At 42.3% G+C, this 18,545-nt stretch overlaps 1 protein-coding gene across 8 annotated transcripts in view; it reads left to right on the top strand.

The window, feature by feature from the left end:
• Positions 1 to 18,545, top strand: part of LOC143896326 (agrin) — a 459,794-nt gene that overhangs the window by 411,537 nt on the left and 29,712 nt on the right. For all 8 annotated transcript variants that reach the window (XM_077404119.1, XM_077404120.1, XM_077404116.1 and 5 more), the window contains 4 exons: positions 7,594 to 7,830; positions 15,821 to 16,036; positions 16,476 to 16,717; positions 18,063 to 18,249. In XM_077404119.1, coding sequence (XP_077260245.1) covers positions 7,594 to 7,830; positions 15,821 to 16,036; positions 16,476 to 16,717; positions 18,063 to 18,249 — 882 coding nt within the window. The remainder of the gene's footprint in view (positions 1 to 7,593; positions 7,831 to 15,820; positions 16,037 to 16,475; positions 16,718 to 18,062; positions 18,250 to 18,545) is intronic.

Genomic DNA, 18,545 nt, shown 5'->3' with positions numbered 1-18,545 from the left:
TATATTCTTTGGTGTTAACTTATTTTTATACATTTGTGTCTCTTGGACCCTAGAAAAATAGAAGGAATTACAGAGGAAAATATTTAGTTTTATTTATAATTCATAACATGGTTTTTTGACCTGATATTTCGTTTCGAGATAGCATTTCGGGGTCGCATTTCGACCTCGCAAACATGTTGCCTCAGCTGTATCATAAAAGCCGAAAACAGTCCATTATCATTATGAACGCGGAAATCTTTCCCTTGCGCGAGCGCGCGAGATTGCCACGATGCCGATGCGCCCATATAATTTTGGTGTTATATCTTATCGAAGATCTCGCCGACGTATGACATCCCTTTGATCTTTTCGTAATCCCCGGCAGACGTAATCCCGAAGTCCGATCTGATTCCTTTCCGTCCACGTCATCCGCATCGGTGGAATTACATTAAGTCCGCGCACAATCGCGATGACGTCTGGATTTCGTTGAAACTTCGCTAATGACGAAAGTCGAGGATTTCGCGACTGGTGTTTATTTGAGCCGCGCGCGCGAGAGGCTTTCCAGTTTGATTTACGATCGCTATCGAGCGTCGAGAGTCGAGAGTCGAGTGTTCCCCGGCGTAGAAGATACTTTCGCTCGGCGCACCGGAGATCCGAGCCGAGTGCATTTCCGTAAAATCAAATTTCGGGCACATAACGGTCTTGTATACAGCGGTTGGCGAAAACCCGGCAGTTCGCTTCGACGAACTGTCAGACGACAACTGGCATGAACAAGCACCTGCGAACGCGCAAATGGAAATTAATGGGTCCTGTTTCAGATCGGCCGTTCGGTCGATCCAGTTGACATTCCTGTTCGAAGCCTGCGGTCCTTACGTTGCCGCTGGCCCTCGTCATTCGCCTCGACATCCGTTCCTCCATTTCCTGACCCGTCAATATAGCCTGTCGGTCCTCAAAGTTTGCCTAATGAGGCTCATTCAGCACGATCGGACCCGGTACACGCAGCCAGAGAGCACCAATCTCATTATCAGGCCCCCCCCTCTCCGGTCAGCAAGTTCCGAAACTGCGGCTGCCTACGATTCCAATCTTGATCTATTCTATCCCTCTGTTGCCGTCATACGTTTCGGTAATGAGCCACTAATTGGCAATTGCGTTGAATTGCACCCTAGACGCGCGACCAACAAGATTCGATTCTATCCCCGTGCTGTTACACCGTGCCCTTTTAGACGGCGCCAAAGCGTTCTTGCGTGAAACGAGCGGCCTCGCTCTGATGGCCGTGAGCGTTATATAGCTCGATACGACGTTTATTGTTACGGTCCTCGAAATCGACTCGACGTGAAAAGACTCGAGGCTTTCGAAATGCGATTTTGAGGACGAGATATTATCCCTATACAGGAAGCAATAGCGACTCAAAAATTGATCAAGCGCTTTGAAGGCTCATGCAAAGAAATTCTTTAGAAATTTATTATATTTCAGAAATACAGGTTTCTCCCGCTATCGGAAAATAGAGCGTTGCTGTAAAACTTTTCGTAAGCCGGAACGGCGTAAAACGAAGAAGCAATTATCATTAATTTATATGGAAAATTATTTATATACCCTTTAGAGGACGGGCGAGTTTTTTTTATGACTTTTATGATTTTTATTTATAACTTCCATATATGTGTTAAAATTTTATACTACGAAAAATAAGTGGAGCCGTGGAGCCTAAAAATATAGGCTTTCCGTCCCCCAGTCGAAAATTTTTCTGTCGAATCGCCGGAAATTCGCCCGAAAAACCGGAGAAATGACAAACCTGATAATATTATGCGCTTTATTTAACGGGAATTATTCTCGCAAAATATTCTGACAGAATCATTAAAATTGAAATGATTATCGACCGAAAAAATGCGGGCTCCGTACAGAAGTAACGCCACGCAGATGGTCTGCGAGTAATAAATTACCCGTAAGCGGTAACGGTGAGCTGCGGCTGCGACGGTCAGGTGCTCCGACAAAAACCAACTAGAATGGATTATTAATTACGATATTACGTCGACGCGCCGTCCGAAGGGACCGAAGAGCTCGGGGAAGGGGCCGTAGGGGGAGGATGAAACCCGGTTCTTACACGGTATGCGTGCAATGCGCTTTGTCCCGACAACGGGATTCTCGTCCAAATTAGGCAATTGTTGGTTACGGCGAAATGTACTTTTCCGTTGTTGAATTAGCCATTCAATCCCGCTGCAGCGCGAAACAACGCTCGTCCGGGCCTCCCACAGGCCCAATTTGGAGCCCTGCGGATTTCAGTGGACTCGACTCGCTCGTCGGACACGGTCGGATAATTATTTCATCACCGACGGACGGAAACGGACAAAAAGAGATCATTAATGACACTTTCCTATCGGGTGTATTAATTTCCGTCATTAATCGGCGGCGATTGCGCGTGAAATCTCCGGGTTCTCTCTGTTTAAAATAGATTGATGCGCGGATGCTTAGGGCGGTTCGTGGAAAATATAACTATTCAAATTCTATCTAAAGCCACAATTAATATTATTTCTTTCGGGCTGATTTTATTGAACTGGGATTATTTTTTCTTTTAGTTTCTAAGAGATTAAAAGTATGGCGAGTATAAAATATTTATTATTACGTCCTTAATTTTAAACGTTAACGAAAATGAATAATTGACACGTTTATACGAAGTCTCTTGCAAAAAGAACGGAAATTTATATGATAAAAATTATGTACGAAAAATCGTGACGGATTGCAACATTGCAAAATAAAACAAAACATTGCATTCAGACACGTTTATGTAAACGATGTTTGAGACTAACATTTCAAACGGAAACAATTTCATCTAGGCGTTTTATTTGAACGATGCCCGAGATGCTCTCTTTACGAGATCGACACTTTAAACGAAAAACTGCCAATCGATACAGACGCAGGGAATAAAGCGCTTTACGTTCAATTAATTTAACCCATACGTTTATATCCGATAACTGGTGTATTTTAATCGAGTGCCATGCTCGTAACAATTATCATCGACGCTATCTCGATATCGCGAGAGTATATACGCTTTTCGTCAATTATAACCGAACGAAATACAATAGCTGTGTATAACAGGGAGAAACGAGTTTGGAAATATGATTGACGCTACTAATTATGAGAAAAAAATCGGTATGCGCGATCTATCGATGAAAATATTAGCGTCCCTCATTTGTGTTCACGTCCCTTGAACTTTAATGAACATTTGACCGTCGTTAAGGGCATCCGGGACTTACCATCATGGTCTGTAAAAACTTCAACTTCCGGCCGAACTTCCAACGGATCCGCTCAGTTTCCAAACTCCAGTAACATTAACATCCATTTCTCAGTTGAGTCACCTCATTAACTTCACCTTGCAGTTTAAATCCAGATCTAATTTTGCTGCGCCCGTTCTCCAATATCTGTCCCGGAAGCGACGCGGTCATTAGAATATTCTGAAGTTTCCTTTTCGCTATTTTCCCTTCTCTTTATATCTTCATCATTATGTTTAATTCTTTCAGTCCTCGTGGGACATTATTCGAAATCTTCTTTCAAGGGAACGAGAATCTGCTCAGTATTCCGAGGAGTTGCTTCGCCTGCCTTAAATCCTAGTAAAAAATTTTTCTTACTTGAAGGACTTAAAAAAACGATTTTTAAAAAACGATACTTTTATAGAAACTCCACCTATGAAATATCCATTTTGTTTTTCTTTTCTTACCGATGATCTCAGCTCGCTCCTACGCGAACCCCCTGGGTTGTAAGAAATAAGGTCAATTTAGAAATTTCTACGGTAAATGTTTACGCTAACAATAAGTACTATATACCTGTTATCAGACTTTATGCTCACTGTTTCAAATGGGTGTAACAATATTGCTTTAAATAGTTATGCCCGTTAGCTCAACTCGCACACGCTTTTCACTCATTACAGTTGTTTGTTGTCTGTATATACATTTTGTGTGTTTTTAGAGGTCTCGCCTTAGATAATGAACGCCTCTGCTGCTCTCTCTCTCTCTCTCTCTCTTTTTTTTTCTCTCTTTCTTTCTCCTCTCTGCCACAACTATCGTCCCATTATAGTTTATATTCCGGCGATACAGTGTAAAATTTCGCCTCTACCCGCCACACATGTTACACACACGAAGGGAAGTTTCAGCTCGAAGTTAGAAAGTCGGAACATCGGAGGGAAATATCAGAGACAAGTCGAGTCGCGACGACGAACGGACGGACGGACGTTATATATACACGCGCGAGAGATACGCGACCGCTAATTGCGTTTGTCATACCGATAATTAATAATGCACCGCTCGACGCCGACGACTGACCGGCGAATTAAATGCATTAACGACGATAATCGGGGTTGCGGTGAATGCCAAATCGAAAATACACCGACGGGAGTTATTGAATGCAAACGAGGCCGCGATCAATCATCCGGCTCAGCTACTGGCTTTCGACGTCCGTAATGACGTGTTCCGGCGCTTTGCATCGCTATCACTGATCAGGGAAGAAGGAGAAGAGGGAGGCGAAACGGCGAGCGAGTTTCTCCGCTCGGGAAACAAAACCTAGGAGAATTAAATAGATGACGGGACTCTCAATTGCTCGGTTTACACATCAAATCGTGTATCGAAAAAAAGCCATCGTCGTGAAACGCATAAAATTGATCGACAATGAATTGTAAATGCACTCTGTATAAGCCATTACCTATTCGCATCCTTCGACACACGAACGCTTAGGCAGATCGAATTTCCAATTACTGGTTCCTAATTGACACCGCCACTATACCCGTAGATATAGCGTTAATAACTCACCGCTTTCCGCATTCGCTTTGCTGCGCGTCGCGTGCATGCGCCTTCCCGAAACCACGAGATAATCCCCGGTGCCATCCTCGAACGCGCAGATCCGGCGATCGGTGCGACGGCGGAAGATTTTGGGGGGTTTTTTTTTTATTCTCTATTTTTCCCCGGTGAGAGAGAGAGAGAGAGAGAGAGAGAGAGAGAGAGAGAGAAGAGAACAAAGGGCAATATTTGAAGGGGCGGAATGAGTAATCGCGCGTCGCGAACGACGACGGCGACGGTGGCGGAAGAGACGGCGATGGCGGATTTGATTTGCGGAAAAAGCGGCGTCGGCCGACGGCGGCAATGCTCGCGTGCAACGTCAACGTACGTCCTCCTGCTGCTGATAGTGTGCACCACGTTAACGGTGTCCCACTGCTGCTACGTCTTCCCGAAAGGTATTCCGGAATGTGCGACAAACGATCGCCCTAACGGGTCTTCGAGGTCAACCGTTCGGTATCTTCCATTATACGTTTCGATATGTAAAAGGATTAAAATTTGTTCTGTAAAAACACACGTAACATCTGGGACACACTACAAAAGTTCTCGCGTATCCGTGTCGCGCCGTGCCAATGATTCATGCATCAGTATATAACCGAGTGTAAAAACCATCACGTCCACTTTCCTAGAGAAATATATCTCGTCGGTTACGACGCCCATCTACGGAAATATTCAGTTGGGGGCCGCAAATTTCTCTCATGCACACGCGATAAAATTTTAACGGAGCACAAACAACCCTCCTTCCGTTTCTACCACATATATACACACATAATACATACACATGTACGCATACATAAGCTCTTTTCGAGTCAGCCCTTAGGGATTAATGATCTGGCACGCTGCGCCGCACGCGTGATGCTGCTCGTCCGGGACACGCGCCCGCTTCTTTTTTCCTGCCGCACCGCCAAAAACGTGGCGCGTAAATTTCGTTGCGAATGAATCCCAGCGGGCGATAGTTTATTCATCGCGAATCGCGCGGATTTAATTTTACGATGCGTTACAGCCCGTAACGTATGGTACGTATAACACGCGCGACCGGCGTGTTTACGGTTCGCAATTACATTTCGGCGGCGGCGGCAGCGGCGGTGGTGCGGGCTCGCGATTCACGGAAAAAATATCATTGATTAAGCTCCGCGGGAACACATCGAATTTTTCATCGTGTGTATACACGCCGCCGCTGGAAAACGGATCGTCGCATTTGTATCGTGCATTTTAAATGGAAAAGTCACCACATCGTGCCAACACACCTGATTATATATCATATATAAGAGGCGGGTTGTAAATAAACGATTAAAAATAACTGGAGATCAGGTGCGAAGCACAGGACAAGTGACACAGGACACGATATATGTTGTACGTCGGGATTATAATGTACTATAGAGCTCTTTTTTTTAAGTGATCTATATAATTTGTATCTCAAAATTTAGCATAGAATTATATTTAGAATTTTATACATCGTGAATACGAAGAAGATTCGAAGCATCAGAATACATGCATATATAAAATTCATATATATTAAAATATGTATATGCAGATGACCCTCGAATAATACAGTACTTGAAATTGCACGGAGTAGAAAATTCTGACAACTCTACTTTTTAAAAGTTTTTTTTTATAACCCCTTGGAATCAAATGCCCAATTTTAATGGATCAGGAGTCTTCAATTGCACGGTTTTCGATAGCACGAAACGTGATCTCCAAAATTGTACGAATTCTTGAATAACACCACGGTTTTCAATAACGCGCAACCAATTAATCGCGTTACTCGTGGGTTACCTGTATCTATATCAAAACATTCGGAAAATAAAATTATAGATAGAACTCCGGTATAGAGATAGAATTATATCCTAAAATCTGACATGTGTGAATTATAGATCGCTTAAAGCGAACGGTAGAATGTACCAGATTCTCAAAGTATGTATAAATAAGTAAGTGTTTTAAAGTAGAATTCGAGGATTGAAACATTTACAAGCTGCACTGGTATGTTTTAAACTGAATCAAATTTTGAAGAGAGACACACGCAGTTTACGGATATAGACACGACGCGAAACGTTCGCGCAACTCCACGAGATGCGGCGTTCCGGCGGGAAGTATCGCGGGATGAAGGATTACATGCCGCTTGGCATTTCCGTCATAAACTGGATGCGCCAATTCCAATCCGCAAATACGAGAACATTAAATTACGTATCGCCGTGCGATTGTTCTTGGCAAGCATACGCCGCTCGATGATATCGATAACATCGCCGTTGATTCTAGCGTCCGTCATTAGCCTTCATCTCGTTACTTCGAAATCGAAGCTGTTCAGCGGCAGTTTCCGTTAACGTTGACCGTAACATCGAACTGCTCTCGTCAACGGATTATCACGTCATTACCAATTTGTTTCCGGTATACGCGCATTATCAAGTAGACCAGAAGAGATATACGTCTTGCACAATGCAGATCTTGCATCCGGTCCATTTTCACTTCGATGAAATGTGCAATAATTGCTGATAATTACTGTCTGAGAGACCATTTAATGCACAGATTTATTTTTAAGAAATTGAGAAGGATATTGTAAATAATATCAGTTTTTGAGAGAAATTATATATCACAATTACAAATCATATATGTGACATCACTTATACAAGTAATTGTACATACATTTTTAATAATAGATTATATTTTGAAATTAATTGAATTATTGAGAGAGATTAAGTCATTTAAAGAAAAGTTAACAGAAAATAATTGTCTTCAAACGTTATCAAATAACGTAATCATGGCGACGTTAACTAATGCCAAATCTCGATATTTTCTTTTACAGAAATCAAGGATCCCTGTGAGAAGCTGAATTGCTCGCAAGGCTCGCAATGTGTGCGAAGCAGGGACGGCAAGGAGGCGACCTGCCAATGCTTGGAATTCTGCCCAAATTTGGGGGATCACGAGGGATCGGGGCCTGTCTGCGGCACGGACGGGATCGACTATCCGACGCTGTGCGACCTAAATCGAGCCGCTTGTACGAAAGGTGCTAACATCACCGTGGCATTTCGTGGCAAATGCGGTAAGTGCTTCTATAGCAAATGTAACGAAACGAATGTTTCGAATAAGCGGTTTCGGTATTTAAAGAAATAATACAATGTTACAAAATTCATTTACATACATAAATCTGTTTATTATTATTATCGCACACAATCCAATTTAAATAAAAACAGATTATTTAAATAAAGCATCTTTTTTCAAAGGTAAATTTGTGAAGCGTATTAATATATTGGTTTTATGAATTATGTACAACTTAAAATATTAGACGGACAAATTGGCATTATTAAGTACGTATAAATTAAAATAAATTAATATGCATAATTGTTAGATAGCGCATACCTTCATTTGATTTGATTAGGATTAATGATTAATCGTTGTTGAACCAATTAAGCAAATTGTAATGTACAATTCCATTAAAATTTACAATTATCGATCTCAAATTTAGGAACTATGACTTTTATGATATGCGAAACGGCATAAAATTTTTTTTTTTATGTACATAATACAATTTAGATATCGATGCAATTTTACTTTATTTTGTGGTAAAATTAGCTTTGGATACATATTAGAATTATGTTTCCATACTGCATTACAAACTTTGGATTCTTTTAAATGAGTTATTGTTTCCCATTCATCCGTATTTTATTATTTATTGTCAACAAGTTATCACGTCCCACAATTCGCTAGTGTGAGCAGATCTGCTTAAAACGCCGTTATTTCTACTTTCCTCCAAACAATATTTCGTTACAATTATTTGCGTTTCGACTAAAGCGATTTGTCAAACCGCAAAGAGACACCCTTCCGACCAACCATCCCCTAACTGTTTCTTAACTACATCTACATCACTCCATCTAACCCTCATGGGATCAGGATTTCCTATATACAGGATGTCTCACGAATTATCTGCTCTCTTATAGAATTATTTGCCGAAACCTGAATCGATCTTCTCTAATAATTTTAATAAATTTAATATTGAGTAAAAATTGAAAAAGAGAAGTTATTTTTATTTTTTTAATACTTGGCATTACGTCGATCAAGTAAAATTTCCCCATTAATAAGAAAATAAAAATTTTACCACATTAAATCGCACTTACTTGTTTATTCCACCATGATATCATATGTTAAGTTTTTAAATAGATGAGACTACATCGATAAGACTATCGGTGTTTCTCTTCGGAAGGGAATGGTAGTCTAACAATAAGACGTCACCTATACATGTATTCAGTATTCACCCTTTAACGCGCTATATTCCACACAACTGTCACCATTCGTGTCCACAGGTAGTCGTACACATACCCACGAATGAGAGAGCTCTCCCCCTTGTCTAACCCCTCGCTCTCGAGTTTCCCTTCTCCCTACCACAGAAGCAGTACAAACTTGGCAGGCGTTTAATCAACCGAGTAGTAAAGACAAATGTTTGATCAGACAGGTAGCTACCGGGAGTAGGCCGTGTTTGCTTAGGATTAGGTAAGTCCATCCTTGCCGTTCCCCCTTCGCTCTTTCACACCGGCTCTTCTTCGTAGCACTGTGCAATTCAGCGCGCGGTAGACAGTAACGGTTACGGTAGTCGCGCAGTCGCCGATTAACAAGCTAGTTAAATATGTCGCCGAACGATTCTAATCTTCACTCCTTAGGAATAATCGTCGAGGACATGAGAACGTAAAGAGCTATACAAATAGCGAATTATGGATTCGACGATTTGATAATAATGGAGATAGAAATTTCTATCTCAGGACAAAGCTCTAATGTGAGTTCATAACGTATAAGCTTCACTTTAAAGATAAAGTCGATTTTATACAGCGGACCTCAAAAGATATAAACTTTTTTTTTTATATTTGTTCTAAGTATGCATCGATGTGCAATTTTGTCTAGGAGATCAAAAAGTAAGTCCAAGTAATGGAAATAAATGGCTATGTAATTACTTTCTGCTTTTTTAATGTTATTAAATATATTTTTGTACAGCATAAAATACTTTTATAATATTTCTAAGTAATCTAGCTACGCTGTTTTTAAATTTTCTGATGCATGTATGAAATAAAACCTTGGTTTTTTTTTCGCGCAAACTTGACTTTTTTACTCTCTTTTACGTTTTTCTAAAAGGTAATTTTTTTAAAGCTCCACAACGGAAATAAGTGGCTACTCTAATTAACGTTTCAGCATTGCACAAGTATAAACTGCAATTTTAACGAGTGAAAATTACGAATGAACTTTGAAAGGACTCGTAAAATGTATGGGGTTTTATGACGGGGGCATTAGAGCGTACAGTTGAAAGTGCATCTATCTCATGTCGAAAATCGCACGCAGTAGAGCGTCGTAAATTCTACGAGCGTGTAAAGCGAGCGATGCTTGAAAATAATAATCTTCGTCTATAGTCGTACGCGAGGTTAAATCCGCGACGTTCGTCGTGGAGCTTAATAACGGCGCGCGTACACAGTGAAAGAAAGTGTAATAGAGACGTAAAGGCGACAAGCGATGGAGAGAAATCGAAAGGGAGCTCGGGCTGAGCGCCGGAAGTTTACAAAGATGAACGTCCTCTCTCCCTTCGCGTTCCACCGTTTCTCTGCCGTTGTATTATACCAGGAACAATGAAACGCAATATCCGGCTAGGAATGGTCGAAGGCGAATGACGAGGTGGTTGGAAAAGGGGGCGAGGTAGGGAGGGAGAAGAAAACTCGGGAGTTCTCTCAGTCGGTTCTCTCGTTGGGCGGAAAGCCTAGTACAACAATGGGGTTGCTCTTTTATCAATCGGCGCCAGTTGCGACTCTTTTAAACGCCGGAATCAATAATAAATTCTCGTAAAGTACCACCTCGCCTCGCGGAATTCCCATTCGCGAATTTCTCGCGACTCCATCTCTATCTCTCTCTTTCATCTCTCGCCATCTCATCGCCCGAGATGAGGGGGTGGCTCGAGGCATGAATCCGAAGTGACGATACGATAAATCAAATTAACTCCCAAAAGTTTCGGAAGACTTTTCGGCTTTCCTTTCTCGTTCGCCGGCGCAGCTACTATTTCGCGGTCGTGATTGGATGGTGAAACGGAACATGCTGGAAAAGGAGTAGGCGAAGTCGAGCCGCCGCGTTTGAAACTCTGTGCGAAAGGGTGAAAATCTGCTTCAAAAGCAGCGACGTCGAGTCGGTTATAATTATCGATTTCTTATATAATAAGCTACTTTTATTAGCGTCGTAAATATATTATGAAGGAGAACGGCATACGGCGTTGAAGCATTTCTTGAAAGTTTTAATTTAAAAAAGAAAATAGAAAAAGGTAAAATATTAATTCTGAAAAAGAAAATTCCAGATCTGTCAGATCAGCAGCTGCGAATAAATCAAAGGTTCTTTTTACACGAGCAAAATCTACAGTTCTATTATTTCTACTATTTTCTGGTTTATTTCGATTACTCGTTTTTTTATCACCATTGGACGTACAATAACGTTTCAGTACCGTATCTCGTATATCATATTTCCGTCATCGATAATGGCAACGTATTGATTAAATTTTTATTTCGCTTTTTCCTGGAAATATTTTCCCAACTCGCTTGTGCGCCTCCGTTCGTCTTCCGGGCGAGTTTTCCTTCAGCATATATCGCAGAAGGGAGGGGTCGCCTCTATCATCTCTATCCAGCTCGCTACGCTCTTTTCTTCCGCTTTCGTGAGACACCGCCCGCAAGTCGCTTCCGTCACGCGTATCTCGCCCCGAGAAAAAGAAAAGCGCGCGCGCGTGCTATTTTCTTCACGCTCGAACGTGCCGAAATAAGGGTCGACCGGGAAAAGGTAGAGCCGGCCGTGAAGGAACATCGGATTCCCGAGGCGTGGCACCTCGGAAATGGATTCAACTAAATTCTCACACTCGCCGAGCCGGGCTGAGCCGCGCCGAGGATACGCTCGCTCTTGTACGAGGGCGAAAAGACGACGGGAGGGAGGGAAGGAAGAGACGCGTGGTGTAAACCCGAGACAAACCAACGAGCAAATGTGTTTATCTACGGGACCTCTCGCAAACGGAGACCTAACGAGCCGGAAATTCCGGCGGTGTCAGGTTCGAGGAAACGATTTCCCATCTGAGAAAAGCGGACGCGCTTATATACGTCGAGCTTTTGAGATCGGCGAAAAAACGGAGGAGCGACCCATCTCTCGCCGGAAACGATCTCCTCGCGTCGAAGGCGAGCGCTAGTTGGCAAGAAACGAACGGACATAAGTAACGGGCGCGATCGGTTATCGATGATCGTGTAAGTGTCGATAGCGGCGAGATTGCCACAACTGGATATATAGTGGCAAGAACGGACGTTACCGTCGGTAAAAAGTGGCGGTGACAAACAGACTGGTACTCGACAGGACTCGCGCGAGTTCGATTACAGGGAACGGGTATGAGGAAGTGAGTATTGCGCTCATTATTCACCCGCTAACGAGCTCCGATTACCATGCTCATCGATCCGCAAATATCATCGCTGCGAATTAGATATTACTCATGTTGTCATATCATCGCTATCGGAGTCGTTGGAAAGCAATTCTGAAGGAATCTGCTAGGAACTATAATTTTCAATGCGAAAGCAGCTGATTAGAAGAAACGAGAACACGATGAAAGTTATTTTACAAAATAGTTGTTTAATTCGACCTAACTGACCAAATTAAACAACTATTTTGTGAGTTATTACTGGCGAAGCCAAACGATTATTTTCTGTCAAAAGTTATTTTAATTAAAAACTTACCAATTTGATCAGTTAGGTCGAATTAAGTAACTATTTTATTAATTATTACTGGCGAAGCAAACGATTATTTTTCTGTTAAAAGTTATTTTGATTAAAAACCGACGCACACTTGTAGCCGACGAAGTCTTAGGAAGATTGCATAAGAGGATTTAATATTCAGTGCGGATTGCAACATTATTTGAATTAATGTTATCTTCGACGTCCAGTTACCATCGACTATCAATCGCAACATCATCTCGTGGACCATCAGGTATCGAGGCAGTCACCACTTTCTGGCCGCCTCTCGACGCGCTCGTAAAAAACTTATCTTTACACAAGCAGACAGCAATTTGTCCGGCTTGCTCCGCCGCTCGAATTCAGTCGAAATTTTACGTCGTCTGCAACTCCGTAAATTGCGTCTTGTGCTCTTACGCGCTCACATGTTTACGCGTCCAGGGCCTAAGTGGCGCGAGGAAGATGAGAGAGAGAGAGAGAAACATTCACGGATAGGCTTACGCAAAGACGAGGAACGAACGTGGATAGGTCGAACGGAGGCAGCTGCGCGAAAGACGGAGCGTACATCAAGCCGGAAGTACCGCGGAGGAGCCGTTAACATAAACCCAGTCATTGCTCCCCAGACATAATACCCTTATACCTTGCGCCGGCGTAATGTCAATCCGCGTCTTGTCTCGTATAGCTCCTTATAGTTTCCGGATGTCGCGGGCGAAAAGAAAGACTTCCGGATGTTTTCTTCGCGGTTGAGACGCGCGCGAGAAAAACGAGAAGCGAGATTTTAGCTCCAGGGAGGTTTATAGCTTGTACGTTATAACTTACGCGCCGTTTAACATGCGTTTCATCCTGCAGGATTTTTCCCCTCTCATTTATTTAATACGTATTAAGGTTCAAAGATATAATAAATATAAAGGATATCTTTCTCTTGAAACCTCATCGCGATACGTCGTCGACGTTTCCAAAGGGATGGCAGACTTGCAAACTGGCAAAATCGTAAAGCTACAGACGAAACGGATGATGCTGACTTGCCTCTGTCCGCGGATGAAGGCGACGGGGCAATTTACAAGGCTTTTACCGAACGCCGAGCGATTTTGAGATATTCCCGCTTTGCAGTACTTGTAGAGAATGCCGGAGTAATATATATATATATATATATATATATATATATATATATATATATATATATAGAAAGGGAGAGAGAGAGAGAGAGAGAGAGAGAGAGAGAGAGAGAGAGAGAGAGAGAGAGAGAGAGAGAGAGAAAGAGGTATGCGCACGGTATCTGCACATGAAAGGAAGGCGTCTAAAAAGGATCGATATTTGCAGTTGCTTTAGCGGAAATAACTATGATGCACTCTCGCTGTGTGTACGTAAGTCGGTTGCCCCGCGAGCGTCTCTCCTATCCGAAAATCATCCCGCAGGGTGGTCCTCGATTCATCGAGAATCGATGAATCAAGGATCTTTTAAGAAGCTTGTGTTTTCTTACCGGAATAAAATTATCTTTAAGATAAATGTACCGATGCTTGGACACGTACCTATGTCTAGACATTTTTATCGTTTTAGTCCTTAAATAAGTTATACAACGCGAATTAAAATCAAAGAATCAAAGATAAAAATATTTTTCTTGTATTATATTTTTATCTTTGATTTTAATTCGCGTTTTACTTATTTAAAAACTAAAATGATAAAGGTGTCCAGACATTAGGTCTTATAAATGTTCCGGCATTGGTACATTTACTTTAAACTGTAATTCGCTGTACAATAACAACAATTATACGTGATATATAAATCGTTGAAATTATTCGTCCGTAAATAAATTGATATCCCGTGCATGTCGCGTCTCCTTTTTTCCATTGAATTAAATGATAATTCGCCAATAATACAAGGAATGTGCGAGCAGCTCATCAGTCACCCGCGTCGCGATATACCCGCGTCGCTCGTCTTTGCACACGTTCCACGGGAGATTCCAGCCGTCGAACGCAAGTCCGTCGTCCATACTGAAAAGATCTTCCGACGGCTTTCACGTCGTGACCCCGGCCCGATAATACAAAGAAATCCACATCAGGGTAATGTCGCGTGAAGTTAACGCGCCGACGACGTAACTTCATACTCTCTCGCTCTCCCTTCCCCCGAGGGGGGATCGGATCGTGGCCGGTGTTTCGATGAAGGCCGCTGCTGCAGGAGCGGACGGCGGGAAAGAAGCAGGGTGAGAAATCCCATTAAGGCGCGGAGATCTTGAAAGGACGCCGATGACATCGTTCTATCTCACCCGGTGCAAGCGCGATGGAAGCGATATAAAGACCTCTCCCTATCGCACGGAGATGGAATTACGAAGCGATATGAAAAGGGTGGCGAAGAGTATCCCCGGTCGTCCATTAATCTCTAATCATCTCGAGGTGTCTGAATGAGACGAGATGATACGGATGAACGGCGGTGAGATGGGAATACGGGAGGTTTGCCTTAATTTTTCGGAATATCGTTTCTCGAATAGCGCGATCACATACAACGACAATATGTCGGTCGTTGTCTCGCAACTGGACGGTGCATAACGATGATACTTTTCTCGAGATCGATTAGTACCGAACTCGAAACTTAACTAACGCACCAAGCGCCGATGAAGGAGGTTTTGAGTTACGGAAGGGTCGTGTTTAGTCGCTTCACTGGACTATAACTCGAGCTAACACCACGAGAAACACCACCGCCGCCGCCGCCGGGGGAGAACTTGCCTCGTCAGCCGCTTCGGCGTAAGGCCGAAACCTATAGTCTACTCGCCTGTAGACAGGAAACGGAATCCAACTTCCTCTCTTGCTTCCTTGGTCGAGGGCGAAGATTAATCTCGGTGCGGCCGTATCTCCTCCAACTGGACCCGCTCGGTTCCTCGCCACCTTCTATCATTATCCATCCGCATCGCGTTACGCGAGCTTCTCCCGGCTCTCGTATATGCAAATGATGACTCATAAAAAGGAATTGCGAGAAGGTTATTTAAATTCATTCGATTTCGCCGGGATTAATAGTAATTCCAGAAATGAGATGGAAGAGAGCCGATCGAATGCAAATGAAACTTTTAGCACGCAGGTCATTTGATCAACTCTTACCATTACTCGAGATGAATTCTGTAATTGAGAGATAATTAAGAGTCCTTTTTGCCGTGAGTAAATATAAGTATAGCAGAGCTGGGAAAGAATAATTTTCCTTTTTGCGGAAAATTAAACGCTTTTTCCAATTTTTCAGGAAGCTAAGAAGAATCTTTTCACACACATTTCTCGCACATATGATTAAATTCATGTTATTCCCGCTGTTAATTGCAAATTCATTTTCTAGACCCATGCGGAAACATTGAGTGCGTAGAACCGGAAGTCTGTCAACTGGACGATTTGAGACAACCAGTCTGTCGCTGCGGGGAACAATGTGGCCTCGAATATTTGCCGGTTTGCGGAAGCGATGGCAAGACGTATTCGAATGAGTGCTACCTTCGACAGGAAGCTTGTCGATCGAAATTACCGCTTAAGAAAATCTACAATGGCGGCTGCAGCTCCGGTAATACAAAAAACTTTTATTTATTATTTTTTTTCTTTTCAAGTAAAATCGTCATAATATAGTAATGGAATATTCGGAAAATCCTATAAATCATGTTACTATATAATATACATCCGATTGTTGCGCAGTAACGAATAATTTCTAACGCAAAAGCTTTCGAATTTACCCTCCTGTGCATATTAATGTAATAAAATAATAAGGAACGAATATTTTTTGTTTAGAATTAATGACTATCAAAATATGATTAATATAATAAGTGATTTTATGAAAGTGGCGAATATTGCGAAATGCAATCAATATAGCTCCTTGTTGAATTAATTTGTGTTTTTTTTTATATCTCATTAGTCGTATATTGAACAAAAATACGCAATTTCTCAGATATCTTCTGAAAGTAAGAATCATCGTGACGGATGTTATATACGGTCGTTCGATTTTCTAGGACACAATCCCTGCGAAACGGCGAAATGCAGCTTGTACGAGCAGTGCGCGATCAATCGGCAGGGGATCGCTAACTGCGAATGTCGTCCGGAGTGCGAGCCGGTAATGAGGCCCGTATGCGCCCGCGGCGGAACAACCTACACGTCTATGTGCGAGCTGAAGAGGCAGGCGTGTCTGACGAGGAGCAACATCGAGATCGCCTACGTCGGCACATGCGGCTCCAGAGGACCCTGTTCCGAGAAGGTCAGTCTCAGCTAGCAGCCTCTCACACACGGAAACGCGATGAGGCACGCTCGCGGTTTCCGCTTCCGGTTTCCGCGCTCGGTGCGACGCGAGCAAGATTTCCTGTCGCATCCTCGCGAGTTTCGACGACGTGAATTATCGCTCTCTTCGGGAAAGACGAGCCGCATTTCGAGTACCTATTTCATTAAATTCGACAAATTGATTAAATACGACATGTAGAGCGCAATAACGTAACTGACATGTAAAATTTATGACAGGATATATATTCGTGTAAAATTATATCCTTGTTTATTTTTTTCCGTTGGATACCGAGCACACAGAAAAATCCGAAATAAATTCTGCAAAAGGTGGAAATGATTTTTGACGGTTAAAGATTTAGATTATCATAAATCGCGTATGTGATTTGATATTGACAGGGATTATTTTCAGTTTTATGAGAAATAACGTGTCACACACATTCCAAGTGTCATAACAACTTACAATTAGCTAAATTTAAGTTATACGGACATCCAGAAATTTTGGTCTACAAAACAAGATTCGTAATCGACGCCGAGCTCGCTCGCGAAATGGAAATTGCTGGATGTATTCACCGCAGAAATTGGAAGGGATCAAGAGTCCGATGGAGTGCGGAGGGAAGGGAATTTCCTCTCTTCCGCTATTTCTCTTTCTCGATACTTTCTCGATTCCCCGCAAAATTCGAAAGCCCCGAGGTGAGATCCTCACCATTTCGACGAGTTCTTTCGCCAAAAGCAATTGTCGCTAATTGGATGACGTTGTGCCGGATATCTCTGTGAGGAAGCTAGTAGTAGGTACTAACACAAGAAGAAACGAGGAGAGACCGAGGCTCTCGATGAATTTCAGGAAAACATTCGCGTTCAGTTTCTTGTCTATGTATTTCTCATGAACGATTTTGGATCACGATATTCTCGATATAGCCGATAGACTTTCCGCCATCTAATTTGTTCTTTATTTATCTTTCCAATATATTTTCGTTTGCCTTAATTTAACCTCTAGAGGACGGGGGGGGGGCAAGTTTTTTTATGACTTTTTATGATTTTTACTTATAACTCTCATATATATGTTAAAGTGTTGTACTACGAAAAATAAGCTTTCCGTATTCTACAAGTTAAGGCAGTTTGAACACGTTACTTATAATATCAGCATTTAATCTAAGATCTATAGACAAATATAACATCCAATAGTCAGTTTATCGTCGGCAAATTTGCAAAAAATCGTGATGCTTAATTGAAACGAGCAAACAAAACGAACAGTGGACAGACATAGCTTTTCCTGCTGTGCAACGTTACCTCGTACACAACCCTATATGTGATTATTCGGTTCGCAGGTGTGTCAATGGGGCGCAATTTGCGCGGAGATCGGCGGCAGCGCTGTGTGCGAATGTCCGACTTGTCCGGCGGAATTTCAACCCGTATGCGGCGATGATGGGATCAGCTACGGCAACGAGTGCAAACTTCGCTTGGAGGCATGTCAGCATCGACGGGAGATACGCGTTCTATATGAAGGATTGTGCAGTGAGTACCACCGAAAACAAATTTAAACAGGAGCAGATATCGTCGTATCTGCAAATATGCCGTCGTCGGTAATTACTCTAAAATAATAATGCGCATGGAGAAAATAATGGACACCGTTTTATAATCAATGTTATTCTCGAGAACGTGAATGAATAATTTTCATCAAATATAAATGGAAATCTTTTTCTTCGCTTTAAAGAGAAAGTTTCCGGCATCTTTTAATATAATATAAAGAGGCGATCTAATAATGTAAAGACAAAGCGGCTGTGAAAGCGTTAAGATTGCAATGTAGCTCG

Source organism: Temnothorax americanus, unplaced genomic scaffold (assembly GCF_048541705.1).
Source record: "Temnothorax americanus isolate GAGA-0224 unplaced genomic scaffold, ASM4854170v1 Scaffold18, whole genome shotgun sequence".
In the NCBI taxonomy this organism is placed as follows: domain Eukaryota; kingdom Metazoa; phylum Arthropoda; class Insecta; order Hymenoptera; family Formicidae; genus Temnothorax; species Temnothorax americanus.
Note: the sequence above shows the minus strand (reverse complement) of the source record. Positions and strands in the feature narration are given on the sequence as shown.